Source organism: Poecilia mexicana, unplaced genomic scaffold (genome assembly GCF_051168715.1).
Source record: "Poecilia mexicana isolate PSO_F unplaced genomic scaffold, ASM5116871v1 scaffold_16, whole genome shotgun sequence".
Classification (NCBI taxonomy): Eukaryota; Metazoa; Chordata; class Actinopteri; order Cyprinodontiformes; family Poeciliidae; genus Poecilia; species Poecilia mexicana.
In genome coordinates, this window is record NW_028263385.1 from 4823753 (window position 1) to 4849570 (window position 25818).

The 25818-nt window shown below is 37.3% G+C and overlaps 2 protein-coding genes across 2 annotated transcripts in view; both read right to left on the minus strand.

Annotated features, from left to right (window-relative positions):
- The window catches only part of LOC106920376 (semaphorin-7A), a 47824-nt gene extending 34537 nt beyond the window's left edge, over positions 1–13287 (minus strand). The window contains exons 1-2 of the mRNA XM_014991349.2: positions 12765–13287; positions 1420–1559 (exon numbers count right to left, since the gene is read on the minus strand). Coding sequence (XP_014846835.1) covers positions 1420–1559; positions 12765–12843 — 219 coding nt within the window. The 5' untranslated portion in view covers positions 12844–13287. The remainder of the gene's footprint in view (positions 1–1419; positions 1560–12764) is intronic.
- An 8248-nt stretch (positions 13288–21535) lies between these two features.
- Positions 21536–24058, minus strand: lingo4b (leucine rich repeat and Ig domain containing 4b). Its single transcript, XM_088013580.1, has 2 exons — positions 23954–24058; positions 21536–23752 (listed from the first exon to the last, which is right to left on the minus strand). The coding sequence occupies exon 2, from the start codon at positions 23738–23740 to the stop codon at positions 21926–21928; it is 1815 nt and encodes a 604-aa protein (XP_087869706.1). The 5' UTR covers positions 23741–23752; positions 23954–24058; the 3' UTR covers positions 21536–21925.
- Positions 24059–25818: the final 1760 nt, after the last annotated feature.

The window sequence follows — 25818 nt, forward strand, 5'->3', positions numbered from 1 at the left end:
CTCCACAAAAAACAAACTCAGCGTTATTTTTTAACGACTGGAAAGAAAGATTAATTTAGCTCTGCTATCGAGAATGAGTTGGAAAGGTCTGTGCATTCACTCGGTGATTTATGCTCGACAGCAGCCCAGAAACTGAAACTGAGTGTTGTTTGACTTAAAGGCACTTCACCTTTGATATTGGGTGGCGGTAAGGCAATTTTACAGTTGACCACTTGTTCATAGTGCTTCTATGCATATGTTTTATTCACAAACAGAAAATAAAAAAAATGTAAAAAACACTTGCTGTGACATTGACTAATTATTTTGAACAGAATTGTCCCAGAATCATGACTGCAGTAATATTTAGAGGAAAGCAAACTTCTTTTATCTTCTATCTAGTCTCTTGTTCTGTCAAGATAAATGTCATGGTAGCTTGAGAAAACCAGCAATTTTTCCTTGAGATGACAATTTAGATTGTGATAATGAGTAGTTTTTCTGCTACACGCAATTTCACAGTTTAGTGTTGCTGCCATCATGACTCCTGGGGGGATCTTTAACAGTCCATTCATGCATGCACCAAGATTTTCATCTTGATTTAGGAACTTGTGCTATCAGTGGCAGCTTGTGCTTAGTGGGTACCTGGGCGAGTCATTTCAGTCATCACAGATGACATCCTCCTCTATGAATTTGCTTCAAATTCAAATGTTTGCTTACAATAAAGTTACTTTAAATGTATTCTAATGAACCTCTTACACCCTCAGGGGGTATAAATAAATTTAAACTTAACATTTTGGGCAAAACCTTTATGCGGAATAGTTTTTGAAAGATCAAAGCCTCTTTCAGCGGATAATAAAAAATAAAAAAAATTTAAAGGCACGTGGAGCCTTTGTTTACAGAGCGAGCCGAGGTCGTGGCAGCTGGACCCACCGGTGGGTCCGTCGGGTTCTAGGGGTGCAATAAATGTCAAAGCAAAGTTTTATAATTTAACTTTGGTCAGACATTTTGGGCTTTTACAGTTACTTATATAACTTATGAAGTTGTACAGGTAACTTAATCAGAGCTGAGAAAAATCACATGTGAGATACCACAAAGCTCCAGCTTGGAGTCCCTCTTATTTAATATATTCATGCCCCTGCAATCTATAACAAGTAATGCAATTAGTTACCATAACTACATAGATGACACACAGCTCTACATTAAATCCCATCCAAAACCATTAAAGTACTGAACAAATGCATAGAACAAATCAAGGTGGGTGTGTGCCATGACTTTGTTCAGTTGAATAGAAACTAATTATTTTTGGGACCTAAAGAGGATTGATCCAGAGTCAGCACACAGCTTCAGCTACTACAGCAAGAATTTACTCATCATACATGTGATTGACCATAGCAATAAAGAACAACTGCAAACGAAAAGGAAAATCAGTTTAGTTGAATTTACCTTCATGTCAACAACCTTTTTATCACTGAATGTCAACACGTAGATCATTGCTTGGCCGCCGACATAAAGCGTGTCACTTCCTTCCTGGTGGTACATGCTGATGTAGTTCTCAGGCTTGTTGAAGTGGAACCTGGGGGGTTCTGAGTGGGAGAATGAAAATAATTTTAGTAAAATATGCAATGTTGTGACAAATCTTAAGCAATGCTAGTAAAACATGATGCATCAAACTGAACATGTTTTAATAAAATAACAGATTATGCTGTCAGCAGATGAGCCCAGAAATCTACAGATGTTGTCTTTATAAGAATACATATATTTTTTATTTGTTTGGTTTCTCAGTTAAGTAATTGTGATCATTTTTTAATGTATTTTACGAATTTTAGGCAAAGTTGTAGTACTACTGGTGGTACATCTTGGTACTAAGACATTATCATTTTAAAACTACCTGGCTCATATCTAATGAAGTTGTGAGAAACTTCTGCCTGAAACATTTGAACTGGCTAAGAGCTGTGATTCCAAATTGCATGACAGATGTGGGTGTCAAATTGTGGGTCTCATGTCCTGTCAATGAGACTAAACCTTCCTGAAGAGTGTCTACATGTAAAACTTCTGACCTGCATTGTAATTACAACTACAATGACAATGCAGGAATTTTAAAGAGGACACAATGCTGGCTTCTGTTCAAAATCAGTTAAAAACAACTTTGAAATCACAGGAAATGAATCATTGACCACAGAATAGATTTTCAACACAATAACAAAAGATTAAAGCATGAAGCACAAATGGATTTTCTCAAAAGTATAATAAAAAGATTATCCAGATTTAGCCAGCCTAAGCTGCTCTTGCAGGTAAATCAGAGTCCTGAAGTATTCATTGCAAAGCGCCCAACCCCAAGCTTTTATGTTTTTCATTTAATCTCCCATCAATATATGGAACCAGCTGAGTATTTCCTGGGAACCAACCAGCCACATTTACAGGAACATTAGCTCCAACATCAGTGCCCTTTCTGGTTTCTCATCAAGCCACAACCCAGTCAACTAGAGAAGTTGGGTGCTAGAGGAAAAGGGCATGTAGTGGGAGCATAAATATCACTGAAAAAATCATGTGGGCAAATCCTATCACATATTCTCTGTCACCGAAGACACCTCCAGAAGGCTTCAAAGTACATTTGAGCATCTCTGAATCACACTTACCTACACTGCAACTGTGCCTTCACTTAGAAATAGATTGAAATCACATATGAAATATGTGAGTAGCTATGTAAATAATTATATCTTCAGAGAGATTTTGCCACTGTTAAGGAAGACAAAATCTGGCTCTCTTTCTTCCTGTTTAGATCCCAGGTCCTCTTAACCCGCGTGTGGGACAAAAATACAACAATGCGTGATGACGTCACAGAATTTAATCCAAATCGGAACAAAGTGTAAGATACAACAGAAAATTAGATATACATTCATTACCTGACATAAATGGAAAGAAGAAGAAAAGCAAAGACGTGCAAAGACATCTTTGGAGAGTTGCAAGAGCAAATCTAATGTGTTACTTCTGTGTAGAAAGTTTTATCTTCTTTTCTTTAATTTATTCAAATAAGGCGTATCTTTGCTCATCCAATCCAGGAGCTATCTCTGACCCCTTATCTGAAGCCTAAAACCCCTGCAGTGTTTACGGCCTTTCACAAATGAGTGCGAAAAGCCAGAACCTTCCCTGTACTGCTCTCCACACAGACAAAAGGCAGTTCAAACGATCCTAGCAAACCATCTGCTGTAACTACAGGTAAAATAAAGGTCAACCGGCCAGAATAAGTTACTGATTTAAAACCACAATTTAGGCCATTTGAATCAAGACATGTTAAGTTTTAAAACTAGCTTATTTTAAATTTATTTTCTCAACACCACATATAATGATAAATGCTCTGCAGCAAAAGGAAGGTAATCTAAAGATTATTACCTTAAAACTTTCAAGGCTTTTATCAGTTTTACCAACCAGAAATTAATTTCTCTGTTTCTTTTCCTGGGATGTGTTTCGGGAAATCTCTTGCCATCAACTTATATATCAGACAAATGATTACTTCCATAAAATTTCTCTTCACTCTTGTAATAAAAAGGACATTCAGTCTGACAGCAACACCAGAATGAAGAGAGAGGAGGCAATATAGGTTGCTAGCCAACCAGCTATGTTTCTATGGAAACAACGGCCTCCTTCGTTGACGGGAATCTAATTGATGAAACTTGTTGTTCATACAAAATGAGAAATGCCGAAGGATACCCAGTGTGGCGTTTGGCTGTGGGGGAAATTATGAGGCAATCAAACAAACAGATTTATTGCAATATTTACTTTGGCAGTTGACACAGGGGGTGTTACGGCTTCCTGATCATGTCTCTGTTGACTCAACGTTATTTCAACCAAAATTAATGTCTGAGACAAATTTACAATAACCCCAAAGCACATGTTTAAAACAAGCATTACTGCTTTTAAGTTCCCTAAGAGCTCAAACCAATAACTAAATAAACCGAAAGGACAAGAAATATTAAATCACTTCAATTAATATTTGCCAAAATGATTATTTTAAGCCGCACTCAATTTTAAAAAGTTACATCACAAAAACATTTTAAATGGCTTTATTTTATGAAGAGACTTCATATACTTATGGTTCACATGTTGTTTAACAGGCCGGCCCGGCATGTCCTGGTTAAATGGTGATGATGTCACTGATTGCATCACTGGGTTCTGACAAATGGAGTGTTTTCCATTTTGTATTGTGTTTTTTTTGTTGTTGTTGTTTTTCCTTTCTTTAAAGTAATCTTTTGAGTTGCCCTGTATTAAATGTGTTTTTGTTTTCTTTTTCTGCAGACAATTTAGTTACATATATGGGTTTGTAAATTAGATTAATTATTTCTCTGTTTAGATTTTGTTGTTTGGTTTGACCTGTTCTATTATGGCACGGTCTAATGAAGTGCAGTTGTGTTGCCAATTTGGCATAAAACCAGTAAGATGTCAGAGCCTTAAAAACATACTAAACAATAAAATTCACCTGAAGAACCTGGAACTGGCAGCTGATGCTGCTTTTTGTTCACCTGTTTTGACCATTTAACCACACTACCTCCCAAATAATTACATTCTTCTTCTGACTTAGCTTCCCAGATGTATCTGTCCTTTACAGTCATTTTAAATTATAAAAGGCAAAACATTCACAATTAATTTATGAACGGTATAGAAGCTTGGTTTGCTTCAACATACCAGGAAATTTCACAAACTGGAAGGAGAAAGGAAGCTTTGTTGTCTCAGTTCAAAGTTTTTTAAGAACAAGAACTGAAAACTAATGAGGAAAGCAACCAGAATCCATGGAAAAGCATTTAAAAACCTATGGAAAAGTGTTTACAACTGCTGTTTAAGACTGTTTTCAGAGATGACAAGGTATGCCTCAATGGAGGAAAATTACTGCTTAACCAGGACATTTACAAGCTTTACAGCGGGGGTCCCCAAGCTATGGCCCGTGGGCTGAATCTGGCCCGCCTCCTCATTTGGTCTGGCCCCCTTGGCAATGCTGGATCTGGCCCGCCTCCTCATTTGGTCCAGCCCCCTGAACAATATCAGAGAGCATTCAGTGTTTTTTTTCATATATATGTGGATTTTTCTTCAACCACCAGGGGGGCTCTTGAGCAGATATGAAAATTACTTTCCCTCAATGGAATATATACTAGTCAGTACCAGTCACCGTTTCGCTCACGGTTTTTTTCCATTTGCATTCTGGGTAAAAATCTATCTACAAACGCGAATATGTCGTCGGCAGTAATCCAGCCGCCCCTCCCCTCTCCTCCCCCCCCTTCAACAAAAGTTTTCTAAGGTTTCTTTCTAGAAAAACTAAGACCGGCCCCCGACCAGAGAAGGGAACAGTTATGTGGCCCTCGCAGGAAAAAGTTTGGGTACCCCTGCTTCACAGGGTATTCAGAAATAACCTGAGTATCCTGCTTTATGTATAAATCTGTGTTGTTCCTTGCTTTGTTTCAAGAAGGTCAACATAAGAAGACATAATATTGCTGTCCTGCATTTGAAACTGTCTCTTGTGCAATCAACAGACCAAGTCCACAGTAAGTTTAACATCCACAGAAGCTCATGTTAATTAGAAAAAGTCAATATAAAGACATACAAAATGATTCCACTACATTTTTCCCTGCAATATTTGACATTGCATCACTGTTTTTTTTATCTGATGATACCAAACAACACTGACAATCAACATCTGAAACTTTGCTTCTATAATGAATATATCCATCCTTACTATTTCAGTTACTTGTTTTGTACCAACCTTGCTTGAAAGAACACTCAAAGTTAGTGAAAGTATTTTTCTTAAACTGACCACTGTTTTTTGTTTTCCAAAGACTCTGTGGAAATTAAATGACACTAAAAAATAAAACTTACGAGCCAGGGGACATCAGTATACAAATTGAAGCTGAAAGGGTGCTGCTGCTTCACAGTTTTCCAAAATGCTACATACTGTCTGGGTGGACAAAAGGTGACAACTACAGCAGACATTAAAAACCAGAACATTTCTCCTTTAGAAAGGCAAACCACTTAAAGAAATCTACTGTAGGAACACAAATTGACTCATTTATGGAGTAATGCGTTAATTTAATTACAATATAGTTTGAGCTGCTTTCAGATAGCACTTTTCGAACTGCATTTCCATTGCTCACGTCCTGACATTGGAAAATGTTTTGCAAACATGTTTAGAAATCAATTGTTTGCCATATAACGTCTAAATCGCTTTAATTATTAATTTTCTTGAACAGAGTTTTGCCCCAGAATCCCAGACTTATTTTAGATGTGTAAGCAGATCCTTAATGCAGTAAAGCTACATAAAACATAATTAAATATATTTGTTACACTAAAATCTCTGGTAATAAACTTACACAAGAAGCTGAAGAATTGTAGTGAAAATTGGTTGAATTCTAAAAAGATATAAAGATATAAGATATATAAAATAATACATGGTTTTATGCAAATAGAAATCTTAAAGTTTGCCATTTATATCTAGCCTCTCTGACTCAGTACTTTTTAGAAACACCTTTTGCTGCAATTACAGTCTTTTAAAGAATATTTCTTTATTGACAGACTAACATGTCTGTCTAATATTTGAAAAACAGCACAAGCTGAATCACACCAAATGGAGAGCATTGGGGAAAAATGCACTTTTAAGTTTAGAGTTAGGTTGGTGTAATCCAGGGTTCAGCAGCTGCACCTGGGCACCAAATTGCATTGCTATTGCGCTCCTGTGGTGTATTTAAAGAGTGACAGCAAGTCATGTCACTTCCTGTTTCCTCACTTCCTCTATCAGACTGTGAGACTTGTTTAAAAGGCTGTTGAACTTTCAAACCTTTGTGCACACAATCAGTGGTCAGTTCATTATGTTCAGTAGTTGTTAGTAAAACATCTTATTAATCTAACCAATTTCATAAAGTCATTTCCCAAACTCCCCTGTTGCTGCCAGTTATAAAGCTAAATCTGTTAGCTTAATGCTAGCAACCACATCAGATCCCCACCAGAACACAAGATTTGGACAATTTACACTTTGAAAGCCAAGGTTTGTACTGTTTAATGATTTTGTGTGTTTTATGTATTAAGATGGAAACACATCTTTGCATCAGCATATTTACTGTTGTGAGTTTTCCTTTGAGAACAAAATTGAAGCTAAAGGTAAACCAAACATTTGTTTTGGTCATTTAAGTTGTAGTGTTGTACAACCAAATGAATTTCTAATATGTTTGACCTCCATACAGGTTGTATTTTTTTGGATGATCTCATGTTCCTGTTGAATCTCTGCTGTGAGCTACACTTGACACAAATACCTTTTTGTGAAGAGCTAACCCGGTATGAGTCGGTAAGGACTGCGGACTTGATGCAAAGTTATGGACTCTAACTTGTGATTTTTTTCTTCTCCAACTGAAAGGCTTTCTAATGTATTCATTTTTTGTAAATTTTGTTGTGTAACCAATTAATTTGGCTAGCATCAGAATGCTTCAGTGGGCTTAATACTAAAGAAAGAAGTATGGTTTTACAATTTATAAAAGTAAAACTGAAAACTATTCATCCATTTATTTCCACTATGCAACAGTTTGTATATTTATCACATAAATCAACACAACATGCATCAAAATTATGGTTTTAACATGACAAAGCATGAGAGTTTAAGGAGCCCAAATACTTTTGCAATATGTATTTATGGAAATGTTGGCCAGACTCTCCAGTAAGCTATATTTGTTTGCATTTACCAATTTTAGCCACTCTTTATTTTATAACAGAGAATGGGACTATTGTGTAAAAAAATACTTTAACTTAATCAAGCAGCTACCCTAATAAAAGTGCTTTATAAAAAACAGGTAATGACTGCTAATGAATAATCTAACACTTGTATTTAACTATTTGTGTGCTTTTCATTGCCACTGTTTCATAATCAGCCTTTTCCAACTTTCCTGCTTCTTGCCTTTGAATTTTTGTAGAGCAGCTTGAAATTCAGGATGAGAAATGTAATGTAGAAATTAGGAGTATTTATTTAGTACATGCAGTTCTAAGAGGTCATGAACTGCCTGGGGCAGAGCAGCTTAGGGCCTGGACATTAATGCTAAAATACTGACGCTAAAAACTTGGAGAAATGTACTCGTAAAACATGTAAAGAGATTCACTAAGCCCTGTGGAAACCTGCTTGTTGGGGATTTTATGTTCTCTGGGGTGCAAAACAGAAATGTCCTGCAGTTAGTAAAACACAAACAATGAAATGAACAGCTAGTGCAAGTTCTCCATACTTTATAATACAAAAATATGTCAAATATATTTTAAAACAAAATTTATTGAAACCAGTCAAGATAATACCTGGCATTAATCTGGACTCATGAATATTTATTTCTGTGTTTTCAGTGGTTTTAAAGATTTTGTCCTGTTCTTGCTGTGTAAAAACCTTGATTTCTCAAAAGGCTTTTCACAAACTGAGACTCATTTTTTGCTTAGCTTGAAAAGCTGTCTGGAAAGGCAGCAAATTAAGGCTTTCTTAAATCTCAAAGGACAATGTGTTCCTTGAAGTTAAGACATCTTGAAATTAATGAGTCACTCTTGAAGAAACTAAATTGGAATTGCTCAAAGAAACATGAAAAAGAGTGAAGATGCCGTTTCTGTTTAAGAAACAAAAGCTTCAATGTTGGTTCCACATTTTAAAATTGCTATAACGTTTTTTAAATCAACCTCCAAGTTTTCTGTTGACGGGTAAATCTGTAAAACTCATTTCAAGTTAAGGTATTCATCTGGGCGAAAAGGTCAACACAAAAAAATGCACGTAAAAGGTTGATTCTCTGATTATTTTATTGTACATGTTTTATTTATTAGTACATTTTATTGTCATTAATTTCCTTTTTGTCTGTGTTTTGGGTTTTTCCTGTTTTTCTCTGTTGCAGAGGAAGCTATACACAGCAAAGCGAGACCATTTTATTCATTTTTAATCTACTGCCTGCCTAATCCTAGGATCCTAATCCTAGAGCAGGTTCAACAAAAGCAAAGTAAAAAAAAAAAAGTCCAGAAATGGGTCCAAATAAATATTAAACACAAAAGCTGTGGTTTAGTTTTACTGTGATTCAAGCTCCACAAATCTATTCATATAGACAATAGCTGGATTTTAAAGTGAAACATGGTACTCATAGCAGCATCTACCTCAGACATTTATCCTACAATTCTACAGTTCCCTTTAGACCCCCAAGGCTTTTTAAAATACACCAGTGAGTTGTTTTGCTTGCATTGCTTTTAGTTTTACTCGTCTGGATCTGCCACTCACTCCATTTTCAGCAGCCAGGCACCATTTCCCAAGAAAAAACTCTGAGTAGCTAAACCTATTATGCCCATCGCTAAAAGGGATCCAGACAAAGTAAGATCAACAAGATGTTGAAAGGATGAAGAAATCAGCTGCTTGAAAATCACTTCTTGTGAGATGTTGATCATAAAAGATCAAAGTAGCTTCTTGATGGGCACAGTTGGGATTCTCAGGGTAAATCAATGCCACAGTATCAAGAGTTATACCAAAATTTTGCACCAAAATGCATCTTTGTTTTTTTGTTTGTTTCAACAGAAGAGAAAAAATATTATTTCTGTTATGCCAAAATAATACATAGAAATATTAGTTGAATTCTATTTTTTAACTATGACTATTAATCATAGTTTGGCCAAGTATAAACAGCCAGTTAATTTGGCTACAAATGGAGTTTTGACTGAAGTTCAGGCTGGAAGACTCACTAGGCGCACCCGGCTATTCAATTAGTGCCTCCCTCTCTACAACCTCGACCTATCAGCCCCGGTCCAAGCCTCGTTCCAGCCAATAACCGGCTGGGCTCCAGTTCAAAAGGATCTTCTCCCGCGGCCTCCCCTGCTCACCAGCCACCATCAACCCACCGCCACCCCATCTCCACCTTCAGCTCCCGTCTCTCAGGCCTCATCTCCCTCCGACCGCCGCCACCAGCACAGGCCCCGGGGGGTCTACATTCCTATGCTGCATCAGGAATGTTCATCGAGCTTATCGAAGTCCAGCTCGACGTCCCCGGCCAGGGCCTGAACGCCAAAGAACTGTGTTTTATCTTCATGTCTATCTCTGTCATTAAACTCTTTTAATCGCTTTTCCCTCTCCGTCTGAGTCTCTCCAGATTGAAATGTGTTTACACAGAATGTTTTGCTGTTCTTCTTTCTGTACCGTAACACTGGGAGATGACAAGCTGCTAGCCAATCTATTAGTTGAGTTATCTCTTCAGCTACTTTAGTTAACTGAGTGATGAGTGCTATTTGTTTAGTTTCCAATGAAGCAAACAATGCAATATGTAGCAACCATGTAGAAACATTCATTACCAGAAAAACATTTTATAATTAAAACTGAGTTTTGGTATAATCCAGTCAAATTTAGTTATTGCCAATTAGAAGAAGTAAGTTATTTAAGGATGCTCAGCTGCTTCAATTAAGCTACTTTGTTGCAATCTGTTTCTAATTACAACTTAGAATAATAAGTACTGTGGCAGCCTAGGGGTGACTTATATGGACCTTAAATATTCTGATAACATACTGTTGTTTTATTGCAATGACAGTAATAATAGTACTTTCAATCCATCACAATTTTATCAGCAATGTGTCTGCCAATGTTTCACCTTTACACCAATTAAAATTTCAGTAGAGCAAAAAAATAAAATAAAATAAAAATCTAAATGGCATACAACAACTTTGCTCAGTCAAATATAGTGACAACAGTTAATGCTCCTCTATAGAATAAACTGAAAGAGCAAAAGTAATGATCCCAACCTGGCTACATAAAGAAACACTAATGTGGAGAACAAACTGAGACCAATGATAAACAAGCAAGACAGAAATCCCTGGAGGGTGAATTCTGGGCTCTCTGCCCTTTTGCTGATTGTCAGAGGTGTATGCTGATGACACAGTGAGTTGAAGAGAAGAAAATGGTTCCATTTCCAATGATTTGGCTGCCAAAAAGTATCTCATTTTTCTTAATATATGATATATTGATGTTTCAACTGCTTAGACATCCCAAATGCTTCTATTTTTTATGAGACTAGTCATCTTCACACTTTATGATTAGGATAACCAATTATCAATCCTGATTAATAAAGACACTTTATGCAATCCATAAATCTAGCATTTATGTTGCTATAAGTATAACTTTTGTTTATGACGTTTTTTGTTCATGGTGCCCTTTTTGCATCACATGCAGACAAGTTCATTTGTATCTATTAACGAAGTTACCCTATTGTAAAGCACACCTGTCATTAGAGTTGAATTTATTGCTCCTGCACTTTCATAATTGTTTGTTGCACTTAGAGCTTTCTGAGATATCTTGCTTCTCCTGAGGTTTAATGCACTTACAGTAATAGACCTGAGTGAATGCAGTGCAGTGCGTCTTGTCTTCTAGCTCTCAAGATCCCAAACCAGCCTTAACACGGTGTCTGAGAGATATGAGAACCTCCTTAACGTCCTCATTTGGCTCAAGGGTGCCAAATGAGAACATCAGAGAGTTCCTAGGGGCAGACTGAGGCTTTCGTGGATTTACCCTGACATTCTCTACCTGTACTTCACAGTGTGTCCCTGCGCCTGCAAATGCATTACAACGAGTTTGATTGATATGACACGCACGTTCAGAGACGTCATCTGGTGATGCGTTTTTTGTGTGCTGCCCCATCCAGAGGGAGGAGAGCGATCCAGATCCAGATAACTTGACACACAGCCACATCGCTATTGATTGCTGAATATATTAGAGGTCTGTGCGCGGCGTAAAAGTGCGTGAGTGGAATGAATAACGGGGACTGGGCTCGAAATTTTCCACTCATTGCTCTCTTGTCCGTTCAAGTTCCCTTTCTGAGCCAGTATATATGCAGCTGTGCATGTTTCCCCCCCTGTTTTTTACTGTACAGCAGCCTTTTCTTATACGAGCCTGATTCATCTGCTGCAGTGTGAAGCAGCTGCTGCGTCCCGCATTGCAGCTCCGCAAGGACACGGCAGCTACAATGAACGTGTCAACCTCCATAGACTCGTATATCATAATAATGACGCTTTCCAGCGATGTCCTGCCGCTCTTAAAAAGACACAGCCTTTCTGGAGCAAAGAGGCGCCATGAAGCCCCCTTTGGCATAGAAGAGCTGCTTTATTAGTGCCTCTGGTCCTAATCTCTCACTGTGCGTCTGCAGGATGTGACAGTGTGGGAGGACAAATTAAAGCATTGTTGTTCTGGGCTTTGTAAAAAGATGTGGATTTTAAGAAATGGAACTCAGAGTTTGGCAAAAGGAACGACAGAAAATCCACAAGTTGCATGAATACCCCGCAATTTTATGGCACTCCACAACTACAAATGCAAACAAATTGAAATAAAAAACACTAATCTCATTATAAGTATTTTCTAACTCAAGGTTAATATGTGAATTTGATTTTGTAAAATAGTTTTTCTTAAGGTGTAAATGCAATTAGATGCCTTGATGATTAGTGCGGGGCCTGAATGCTGGAACGCGCAATTTACACCCCGTTTGGCTGATGAAGAAAATTGATGAAGTGCTCCGATTATTCATTTTCTGTTTGTACTTTTCTCTTGAAAAAGAAACGGTGTCGATTTGAGTCGGAAAAAACATTTGAGAGCATCAGCTAATAATCTATGCTCCGTTGATTCATTCACTCATCTCTCCATCCAACCATTCAGCCATTCATGCATCCATGACATATTCAACTCCTAATGAACATGACGTGAAAGAATAAGCTTGCAGATATTAATATTAAGCTGAATAATCAGTCTGAATCTCCGAAACGGTCCAAAATAAATGTCTTACCGTGCACAATAAATTTCAGGCGAGGTGACTTTCCGGTAACCACCGTGGCCAGAACCGACAGGAGTATAAAATAATTCATCTTTTCGTGCGGATCTGTCGATCACTGTCGGTTTGTACGATTTGTAAGCTGGTTCCTTCCCTGAAGCCGTCTATTGAGGTTCCCTCCCCGATCTGCGTTCCAGAGACGCGCCAATGTTCGCTGGTCCCGGTTCTCTCTCCTCCGTCTCCTTCGCCAGCAGTCAGGTTCGGTAAAGTCGGGGTGTCAGGCTCCACCTCGGAACAAAAGGCGAAAAACAGGGGGGAGTGTCGCTTGTCAGCTTAGGAGAGGAAATCACAGCTGGTGGGATTGGAAGTCACTGTAAATCTTTTGGTTTGGTCACTGATGTGTGTAGCAACGTCATACCTGTTGCTTATAAAGATGATTTTCTCTGATAAGTTTGTTTTGACAGTGATCTCATTTTCTAATGTTATCTTCTCGCGTTTGATCTCACATCTTTGATTTGAGCATATTTATTTGGAAGAAAGAAAATCCCAAAATAAAATATGTATTTCCTTTCTCCAAAATCATATAGACAAATTATTACCAATCTTTTCCATAGTTAAAATTACCCCCTTTTGCCAGTATGACATTTCACAGAGTTGGGGCACACAGAGAGTCATTGCACTATGTTCTAAAATGCTTTTAAAGAATTATGGTCAGAGGATGGAGAAGCAGAAGGCATGGGGGGGTACAAGAAGGTCCTGCGTGTTCCCTGTGCATCTGTGGTTTCTCTCCAGGTTCTCTGACTTCCTCCCACAGCCCAAAAACGTGCATGTTAGGTAAAGTAGTCTCTCTAAATTCCCCTGAACAGAGAATCTGTGTGTGGTTGACTGTTTGTGATGGATGGATGGATGGATGGATGGATGGATGGATGGATGGATGGATGGATGGATGGATGGATGGATGGATGGATGGATGGATAGATGGATGGATGGATGGATGGATGGATTTCAATTGAAAAAAAGCTGATTTTGTCTCGAACCATATCCATATTATATTTTGAATTATTACCTTGTTCAAATACCCTGTGATAACGCAATTTTCTGATGGACTCCACCAGATTTGTATCTGAAATGTCCTGCTCTCTTAGGGAAGTAAATGAAATTGCCAATATCGACATAGAGTAATAGTTGCACAATTTTATACAGCTGGAACTGTGACAACTTTAGGTTGGATGATAACCAAGAGACATTTTTTCTCACTGCCATGCATATCAAGGAAGGTGGTAAGAGAGATAAATTAAAAAAAATAAAAATAAAAAATCACTGTTTGTAAAGTAGCAAATTACTGCAACACAGAGTGGTGTTCTGTGGTCACTAAAACACACCTTGTCCACCAATGTCCACTAGATGACACTGAGCTTTTCAGAAATAAGCATACCAGGTAGAGCCAGGCTGACCTCATGTCAAGCAAAGTATGATCATGTGGGATAGAACCTCATGCCCACTGTTAAATACAATGAAGTATAAGTGAGACTGTCTCTCTCCCTAAAGCCATGAAAACCTTGATCAAGAGCAAGATATAAACCCTTAAAGGCTTTTTTCTTACTACAAGGGTACTTAATTGATTGGCATGTTGTCTTGTCTTCACCAGTTTGAGGAGTGACAAAGAGAAACTAACCATTGTTCTCAGATCCCTTGGGAAATTTGGAGTATTAGGAATCATTGATAGTATCACACATTTTGCATATTTGTCTGTATTGCACATGCATTTTATTTGCTTTCCATGCGTTGTCAATGTTTTCAAACTGATTATGTGCCCATGTTTTATTATTAAAGCACTTGATCTTCACTTAAACGACGTGGCCGACTGTGGCTGTGTGGGTAGAATAGTCATCCTGCAATTGGAAGATTGTAGGTTTGATTCCAGCTTCCTCCTGCCACATGTCGATGTGCCCTTGGGCAAGACACTTAACCCCAAATTACCGATCTGCGTATCAGTGTATAAATGTGTGAGCATTTGTGAGTGCGAATGGGTGAATGTGACTCTAGTGTAAAGCGCTTTGAGTGGTCAAAATGACTGGAAAAGCGCTATATAAGTTCAGACCATTTAAACAAATAAATTAATGCTTTGATTGATTGAAGAAACCAGTTGGGTGAGATATCAACTTAACCAACTAATGCATACTTCCAGGAAGTATTTTATTTATTTAAGAAGTATTTTATTTATTTTATTGTAGTCTTTAAGATTCCAGAATTTACACAAAACTTTATTTTTGTCTGATATGATTCTTAGATATTTTTATCAGATCTAATAATCAGTTGCTCAGTACTTCAATTTACAGAATATTTTTTTTATTATTGAGTAATTGCTTGGATGGCTACTTTTTATTTTTATTTCAGTCAATATACATTTAAGTAGTGCCAGTCTTACTTGAGTATAAGTTTTGGAGACACAACCAAGTTTGCTTTGAAGGTAAAATAAAAACTCACTAGAACAGGTAACGTTTTTCTTTTGGTGTCTAATTTTGGTGAGCTGTGCAAATTGTTGCCTCAGTTTTCTGTTCTTGGATAACAGGAGAGGCATTCGATGTGCTCTTTTTCTGCTGGAGTCCATGTGCTTCAAGGTTCAATGTGTTGTAACAAGAGGTTGTTTGAGCTCCTGTTGTCTGTCATTTCAAACCACTCTACTCATTTTCCTTTGACATCAACAAGGTGTTACTGCCCACTGGACATTTTCCTCTTTTTCTGATGATTTCATGCAAACCTGATTGTGCAGAAAAATCTCGGCAGATCAACAGTTTCTGAAATATTGAAATATAAAACTTCAAAATTCATGTGATATCTTTAGTGATCTTTTATAGATACTAAGACCCCCACACCTATGGCTAAGTTTGATTTTTGCCTCATCAACATCCTCCACTGTAATGTCCAATCAATATGTGCCAATAGTGCCCAAGTGCCTGATTTGAAGTGGATCAGCAGTTTCACTCTGCTGTGCTTGCATTTGTGAGCAAAGCTGGATGTAACGTATGAAACTAAACAACTATAAACAATGAATCTCTGCTGATGGTACTAATAAAATGGATTCCTTCAATTTAGTGAAACTGATCTCCTAAGTGCCATTCAGAGAATAATATTACTGTTATGAGAACTTTGAGAGAGCATATGCACTCTGCCCACTGGAGTGCCCGGGCAGAGGGATCCCAGGACAATCCCTCTGCCCTGGAAACAGGGCAGAGGGATTTTCATTTTCCCTTCCAATCAGAGAGCACTACATGTCTTACAAAGGTTGAAATTTCCCAACTACTCCAGCCTGAATCGGTCATTATATATCTCATTCAAAGGCTTTAATTGTCTCCACATGTTGCCACTAAAATTTAGACTTTTGAGCACACTCTAAAGAAGCAACTCTTTGGCTTTTAATCAAGAGAAAATTTCACACACATTCAGTTATCTTACTGAACTATAAGACTGAGAAAAAGTGTCTCCCCTTTACACTTTTATGTTTTGCTTTTTGTCGCTCTCAAATGTTTCAGATCAGCTTCAATTTTATTCTTATGCCAGATGAAAATTAGTTTTCAGCAGGCATCAGAAAAGAAAAAAAAACAAAAAAAAAACTGAAAACATCCACAAAAGACATCACATTCATTCTGTTAGCACACTTATTAGAAAAAATAACCCATGCCTTAGTGCATTAGATGCATGACACTCTCAAGATAATAAGAATATAAAATATGGATTTCAAAAAAACAGAGAAAATGGTTTGGGTATTACAGTTTAAGCTAGGGAGATTAAGCTCCGCAATAACGGCAGGAATGAAAGAAACTCGATCGATCTTAGGCATCCTAAAGCGACGGCCAGATGGAAGATCAAACTCTACATTGGATGTTTATCATCATGATGTTTAATATCAAAAATAACCTGATATTAAATAACCTGGTGAAGGGACATCATCTTAAAACCTACCTGGCTTTATGCAGCTTCCTGGTTGTGACATATTTGACCTTCAATCATTTACAAAAATTCTGTCACATTTATTGCATAGAAATTTTGTTTTACTTCTTTTTTTTACCCGAATCATTTTAATACAGCCACATTGAAGGTTTATTGAGCATGAATAGCCTCTTTACTTTCAAATTGATTTAAGTCTGAACTTTGAGTTCAAAATCTGCACAATCTTCCTTTTGTTTTGTTTTTTTTTTAAAACAAAAGGATCCCTCCATGGTGTAATTGTTTGGATCATTGCCCTGCTGCATAACCCAATCTTGAGGTCAAATATTGATAGCAGGTAAAGAGCAGAATTTGTGGTTCCATATGTCAAGACAAATTGTTCGGATCATAAAGAAACAAATAATTCCCAGACCATTAGTCTCCCCCCACTCATGTTTGACAATTTCTATGATGTTCATTTTCTGAAATACTGTGTTGTTTCATGCCAAAAAGTAATGGATATTTTCTCAAAAGTCTTGGGAATCAACAACATTTGGCTAACTTGAATTGAGACTGTTGTTATCTTGGTCAATAGAAAGCTTCCTCTTAAACTCTTTCACATATATATTTTTTGCTAAATCTCTCCCATATTTTTATTTCTTATTCTTGTCTGTTGCTCCATCTATTGTGGTGAAATGAGGTTATTTATTAATAATCATGTTATTTGGCTATTTTGGGTTAAGGGATGTTTTGTATCAAAAGGAAATGTTTGTGTGTGTGTGTGTGTGTGGGTGTGTGCGTGTGTGTGTGTGCGTGGGGGTGTGTGTGTGCGTGGGTGTGTGTGTGTGTGTGCGTGTGTGCGTGGGTGTGGGTGTGTGTGTGTGTGTGTGTGTGTGTGTGTGTGTGTGCAAGGTACTGCGTCATCCTAACCTTAAAAGTTAGGAAGGATTTTATGACTTTGCAAGCTGTAGAAAGATACAAGTTGAGTTGTTGTGTTTTAATTGATAGAAAACATACTCTAAGGATTCCAAGAAACTTCCTATAACAGTCCAACCAACATAAAGCAAGCCAAAATCTTCTCCAGCCTAAGAACGGACTGGTAAAAAAAAAAAAAAAAAAAACCTCTACTCACATAAAGCAGACTGACTTCAGTATAAACACACCTAGCTTAGTATTAAATCTGGGGTTCTGAGAGATATGTGTGAGCTTGTGTATGAGGCAGGTGTGCTAGAAGAACCCTCCATGTTCAGAGTGATGATTCATTTTTGTCCTGAGACAATTTTTTTCACTCCCTGCAAAGTCTAACCAAAAATCTAGTCAACCTGTTCATTCATCTGCTCATCCATCCATCTTTGCTTAAATTAAATAATTCTTTCCCTGCTCTTCAAGGCCATGATTAAATCTAGGTTCTGACCACTAGGTGGCAGCAGAAGCAGAGTTTTAAAAAACTATTTCATTTCATCAGGAAGCGAATGGAAAACTTAATCTTCTGATGTTGCTTGATGAAAAATTGATGGAAATGTTCTTTTACATTTTGGAGCTTAGTCCACTGATTTGTATTCGTAATATTTTACTTTTTTTGGTCGGAAGTCACATTTAGAACAAGGCAATCATTGCCTTTAGACATTAACCACTACTAAAATATGAATTTGTTTTTCGTTTAATGAGAGCTGACTGCATGGAGGTCACTTAAATATTCCAATTGAAAAAAAAAATGAGTTTTGCATATTTTATTTATCAAACTCACAATGCAGCACCTGAGTTAAAAACAGGCTAATGCAGTGATCTGTTATAGTGAGATAATTGTAAATAGGGCTTTTCAATATGAAATTGACTGAATAATTGTTTATTGCAGTGAATTGGTATTTTACTCATCAACTTTGCTAAAGTTGATTTGTTAGGAGTTAAATTTCAAATAATTATTTTTTGAAAAATCACATTGACAACGTTTCTAACAAAAATAGAAAAACATCTGGTGATATCTTAATGTTTAGACAATACAAAATTGCAATGGAAAAATGTGCAGTTCAGTGAAAAAAATGATTAAAATCATACATCAGTTTGTCTTCGGTAAAACTAAATTAAATTGTGGAAGGTCTTATGTTCATTGTAATTAACTTCAATAGATCCTCTTTAACCTAAAGTGATTCAGGATTAGGGGTTTGCCGTGTTTTACTTAAACCATGAAGCAAATTGAGGTGATTTACTTCTTGTTAATTCTAATGAGGCTACCTAATTGCGTTTTTAGCACAGACTGCAGCAGTATTAAGTCAATATACATCACACACTGCAGGATCAGACTGGTATAGGCAAAAAGAGAAGATAATAATTGGAATACTTACAGTATTTGTTAATCTTATTACATAAACATGGCAGATGAAGAAAGACAACAAAAATGTACTCAAAGTAGTCTGCATAATTGTGATCATCTCATTAAGCTCTCAGCACATCATGCAAAGTAAGCAACAGAATAAGACTGTTGCTGTCTTACATCTTGCATTTTAAGCCAAAACTGTCTATGAAAATTGAATAACGTTGAAAGCACTCAGTATGATTAAAGCCAAATCTCTGGTGATTTCTTTACATGGCCTGTTTAAAATATATATTCCTCTCACAGTTTTACAGCGAGGTTGCATCAGACTTGGAGGAAAATCTAAAAATAACTAAACTCAAGGCTGAACATTCAACGGACTCCAGAGCTGTCAAGCCTGATGAAGACGATGTGAAGTTATATAACAAAGTATCACATTTTATAGTTTGAATAATGAATTTGAATAAAAGTACAAGGCTATTTACGTAGCAGACTATTTGTTTCTGAATTCTCAAACAGCCAAAGTTTACTGCACTTCTAAACTGTCACCTTTCTGAGCTTCTCTCATGTATTCATGTATTTTGAATTTGAAGAAAGAAAACAATTATCACTTGTACTTCTGACATTTAGCAAAGAAAAAAATAATTCAGAACATTTTTACTGTCCTGAAACAGGAAAAATATTGGACTGATTTAACATCAGCCCCGGTTTGCTGTGTTTGTGAATATTTGGTTCATCTATGACTTTATATCACAAATATATATATTTTAATTTGCTTCAACTGATTACTAATGTCCCAGCTAAAGGTTTTGAGTATAAATATCATAAATACATTTTATTTCTAAAAGAATATTCATCCTACAGCAGATGCATAGAGACCATAATATTCCTGGGGGGTGTTCACGTCTGTGTAAGTGTTGGGATGTGGTTTATGAACATCACTTTAATCTACTTCTTTGGCTTTCTGTCCAATGGGAGCAAATAAAATAGATAATATTACAGGCCAAGCTAGGCCGAAGGATAGCACCCGCCAGACAGACCTATATAACAGATTGAGACAGGGAGAGGTAATCCTAAAGGGTTTAAATCTCCGCTCATACACGTGATTATCTTTTTTTTTTCCTCCCTTTTTCTGGGTTATTCTGGGCGACTGCATGAGACGAACAAAATTATTTGCTGCACTGAAAGTCTCTTAACCCTGCAAACATGGGCGGCTCCTACCTTAGTGATTATTTTCCACTACTTTTTCCCATATTTTGTTTTTATTTCAGAGTCAGCATTTAAGCATTTGGAGCAAAAGAGGCAGAAAATGTCGGTAAATGTCCAAAGAGATTAATGGTATTTCAGTTGGAACACACGTGGTGCCAGGAGAGAACAAGCAGCAAATACAGTATTACTGTGTACACATAATCCTTCATCTTTTTGGAAAAAAAGAAAGAAGTCACATTCTTGTAGGGTGGTTTTGTGGTTTAATGTTGCAAAAGGACAACATAAACATTTTGCTTTTTCAAACTTAAACATATTTGTCAGCGTGGAATCATATGGAGAGGATAACACTTCTCCGTTATGCAAGAAAATGTGCCATTTTGGCAAATTCTCAATAATTCCAACTCTGATTAAACTTCTTTTAGTTTCAAAACCATCTGGAAAATTTCTTTATAAAAATTAAAAGCACTTGACACAGACATTGAAGATTGAAATCAGCATTTAATAACAGGCTGAAAAAAAAGGTAATTTACAGTAACTAAACATTTTTAGTGCATGTGTGTCACATTAAAATCTTTTTTCCCAGTGTGGTTAAGCACTGTTTTTGTATATAACATTGTGCATCAACTAAATTAAGCACACATGCACCAATAGTAGCATATTTGAACAACACTAATCCCCAAAACTAGATAAAATGATGCAATAAACAGAGGACACACGTTGCCCTGACCTAAATAACAACAAGACAATATTGTTCAGGTGAGCATTCTCTCTGTCGATGGTGAGAATGTTGCTGAGGCACATATTTCTCTGTTTTGTGTAGTTACATTATTAAAAAAAGTCCATAAATATAAAAAAGAGAAATGTTAGCATGCTGTGATAGAATAAACAGTCCCCTAATATGGTAATAAGGTGAATTTATGTAACAAAAGGAAAGGCAGATTTTAAAAAAAGAGTCTAAAATCTGAAACAGGAAGGATACATTCCCTATGTACATTATGGCTTGCTATCAGTGGTTTGACACTCCTACATCATGATTTAATATAAGTGCTATAAAGAAAAAAATATATAGCTGGATATTTGTTTTTTTTTCTGCAACCTTATAAGTAAAACAAATCCCTAAAATCACAAGAAATTCTTTTGTTGATCTATACACCATAGTTGGATATAAAAGCTTTACATATATATATATATATATATATATATATATATATATATATATATATATATATATATATATATATATATATATATATATATATATATTATTAGTATTATTATTATTATTACTTTTTTTTGAGAATTAAAGCCAGTGTATAATTGATAAGTAAGTTCTGGCATGTGAAGATAAGTATAATTAAACAGTATCAGGTCTGGTTTATATTTTTAAAGCAGTAGATTTCTTTATCACAGCTTAAGAAAAGAGGAGTTAAACCTATGATAATGGTTAAATGTTGTTTTTCTTTTATAAAAAAAAGCTGTAGTAAGCACATGCTGATTAAAAGTATGATGTATTAAAAGAAATGCAGAGCAAATGCATTTTATTTCCTCAAATGACACAGAAAAGAAGCCACTGATATAATTTCCAGCTCTAAAACTCACAGAGGGACTAGCATGATCAAAAATATACCCTAACTGCTTTCTTAAGGGCCATTTCAACTCTGGTTGCTGTCTTTGAGCCATATAGTGGAAGTACTTCATTCAGAGACTGGTCTCAATACCTTATATCTCTTCAAATAAGTTTCATAGTAAACCTGCCCCCATCACCTCCATCCCCTCCTCCTCCACCAACAGAAGAGCGAGGAACAAAGTCAATAGTTGCTGTGTGCTTGATCTGACCTTTGCTCTGACTCCAGAAAAACATGAAGACAAAACAGATGGCCACAGAACTGAGGAATGACAGAAATCCCATGGTAGTGGCAATTATCAGGGTCTTTGCGTCAAAGGGATATGGCTTGGCCATTTGAGCTGAGGAGTTGGCAGCTTGGGCAGTTGAAGGCTCAACCCAACCTTCTTCTGTGAACAAAGGGACGGATCTGTTACGTGGAAGCCCCTTCACATATAGACCCACAGTCAGGCTGTCATTGCCCGCTGCATTGCCTGCCAGGCACTGGTATGTACCACTGTCCTGAACCTGAGCAAATCTCACCTCCAGAGTACCATTCTGTAAAACTCTGATTCTTCCTGAAGTAGAGATCACAGTCTTCTGGGAGGAAATCCAGGTGATAACTGGTAATGGATCCCCATCGACCTTGCAGGAAAACAGAACGGTGGTACCCTCTTCCACTCTTGCCTCCTGCGGCCTGCGGTCCAAGACACGAGCAGGGCGACAGGTGAACAGCTTTGGGAGTTCTTTTTCTGAGAACTCTCTGAATTCTCGATGTTTCACCGTATCAGGAGAAGAGCAAGTGGGCTGATGTCCATCAAAGTTCAAGCGCAGCCTGCGACGGACCACCCACAGAAGCCGACAATCGCATGCAAGGGGATTCCCGTCCAACCGCAACACCTGAAGGTTCCCCACAGAATGGAAAGCACTCTCCTCCAAAGTAGTGAGCTGATTTGATGTCACATTAAGCATGCGAAAGAAGGACAGACCCCTGAAGGCTCCTGGCTCTATTTGTAGCAGACTTGACCCGGCAAGATGCAACTCCTGGAGTCTCAGTAGATCCCCCAGCAGGTTACCTTGAATGACAGTGATAGGGTTGTAGGACAAGTCTAGAAAGCGTAGGTACACTAGATGACGAAGGGCTGCATATGGAATTGAGCTTAGGTTGCAGCTACTGATGACAAGTGAGGTCAAATTAAGACCAATTAGACTGTTGGCGGCAATTGAGTCTAATGTTGGCCAGTTCGAGATCACGAGACTTCGCAAACGGTGGAGTCGTCGAAAAGCATTGTTGGGTAGTGCAGAAATAGTTAGGCGTATCATGCGAAGTTGGACCAGGCTCTGGAGTTGGGACAAGGCTTCGGTGGGAATGGAGGTCAGGTTGCTCCGGTCTAAGTTGAGCTCTTGCAGATTCTGCAGACCAAAGAAAGCTCTTTGTGAGATGAAAACAAGGTCATTCTCCCCAGTTTCCAGCCTTTGCAGGTTGAGCATTTCTTTGAATGTATAGTCCAGAAAAACAAGAATCTCATTCTGACTCAAGTCCACATAGCGCAGACTCGACAAGCCAGAAAACACTCCCACTGGGAGGATCTTGAGACGGTTGTTTTTAATTCGAAGTGTCCTAAGATTCCTGAGGCCCAAAAAAGCCTCTACTTCAATCATGGAGATTACATTATCACTGAGGTCCAACTCCTGAAGTTGCAGGAGGCCAGAGAACTGACGACGTCCCACAGTTTTAATCCTATTGCGGGATAAATCCAAACGTCTGGCGTCGTTGGAAACACCCTCTGGCACAGAAGTCAAATATTTCCCAGAGCAGACAGCTTCTCTTGCCTCAGGTCTGCACGTACACCGTGAAGGGCAGCCTCCTGCAGATACACCCAGACCAAACTGAAGCAGGATGCTCCACACCCACCATCGGACAGCTGACTCCACAAACATCTTACGCCCTGCCTGAAGAGAGACAAACACAATGTCACTACATGATCAGAGGATCCTTTATATATATATATATATATATATATATATATATATATATATATATATATATATATATATATATATATATATATATATATATATATATATATATATATATATATATATATATATATATATATATATATATATAATGAGCAAAGTGTAAATACAAACCGTTTCAGACTTGGAGTGCAGATTTTCATAACCAGTTATGCAGGAACCATGGCTGATTTAGGTCCTCGGTCGGGAAGTTTTCTGGTTCAAAAGGATGTTTTCCAATGTGTCCTAGATTGAAGAAAGAAGAAGAAAAACAAGCCTAAGTAAAGTGCAAAATGATTATACATTTTTTGTACACACAAGTTTAATCTTTCAGCGAAAAGGCTGCAAACTTTCTTAGAATAAACAGAAAACGTACAAACCCTGTCCATCTCATTAGGTCTCTAAATTAAAACTGTAACAAATAAGATAAGTTAAAAGCATGAAACAAGTGCAGCCTTCTAAGCATTCTGTTTTCCCTTGAGTGCTAAATCATTCATTTTGCAGCACTCCGCTACATGAAAGGCTGAGGTACAACTACAAGCGGAGCTTAAATTAAGGGTAACCAAATGTTTCACTGTTCAGTTGGCAATGATTCTAACCTTCTGATCCCAAGAAAAAAGCAACGAACAGATGGACATTCTTCATTGTAACTATATAAAATAAATGACTTCTGTCTTTTGATATGACAAAAATTTTAAAAATGTGCTCATGATGACATATAATCTGCTCTCGTTGATTATAAGTCAAACTTATTTTTGTGCACAATTATGACCGTTTTTTTTCTTGACTGAAAAAAATTGTTCATAATAATGCCATTTCCAAGTTCACAAAGGCAACTGAGAGTGATATGATGCACAAGATAGAGAAAAAATATGCAGACCAAAGTTTTGATAGTCCAAAGTATTTACAGAATTTTATGCAAAAAGCAGCATAAAACAAAACCAATGACAATGAAGTGTGAAAAACGCTCGAACAGTAAAGAAACACATTCATATGGAAATGTTCTTGTATTGTTTCTTGAAGTGTCTGACCTTGTCAGCAGCATAAAATGTAATGAGAAGAAATAATTAAAATGTGAATTTCCCTTAAAACAACCACTGGAATGACTGGCTGAAATACAACAAACCTTCAGGAATTGAATTTTATCAGTAAAGTGAAACAAAATCTCACAATTTAAACCCTAAACATAAGCAAAACCTATTCACCAATATGTCCAATTTTAAAGAATGGACATATAGCTTCCAAAAACACACTCCAAAGTCCAAAAAATTATAAAATAATATATTCTAGAAGCAGCTTAAATCTAACCTGGAGCAGCCGAAGCTTCTTAAACTTCAACATCAGACATCAGACCATTCCGAGTGTTGCCCCAGCCTCGTTGCAGCTACCAACACCCCCAGAGCTGTGCAGGCTTTGTCTCATCGCTGTTCTCCAAGCAAACACTTCTTATACCATCTGGGAGGGAGTGCTGACTCACGAGCCAAGACTTGCACTTTTAAACTCACTGCACTTGTGGTTGAGTTATACATCAAAGTGCTGGCAAACCCAAGGGACTTTTATACAACCCTCCCCTAAGATGGTGACAAGTAGCCATTTACAGCTGGTCCACACTGACAACAGCTTGACTTATCAGTCAATTCAGGCTCAACAATAAAAATATATTTCTTTATTATTAGATATGACCTTCTCTAATATGAGGAGACCGAGTGCTGTGCATGCCTTGATTTAAAAAAAGAAAAAAAAAAGAAACATCTCCTTAAAAATCAGTACTTTATGGATAACTACAGCACTTAATAGATTGTCAATAACAAAGAGCAGCTCTTTAAAACCAGTGGGTTTAAATGAGCTTAAAATGCCTTTCCTAACTAAGTTGTCAGAGACGGAGCCTGGCAGGTGTGTGAAATCTCAGACTGGGCCAGTTGCTGAGCCCTTTCAGCTCATCTTGGATCAGGACCACACCTTCTCTCAGTTTTGTACATGCATCATAAAGCTGCAGTCCA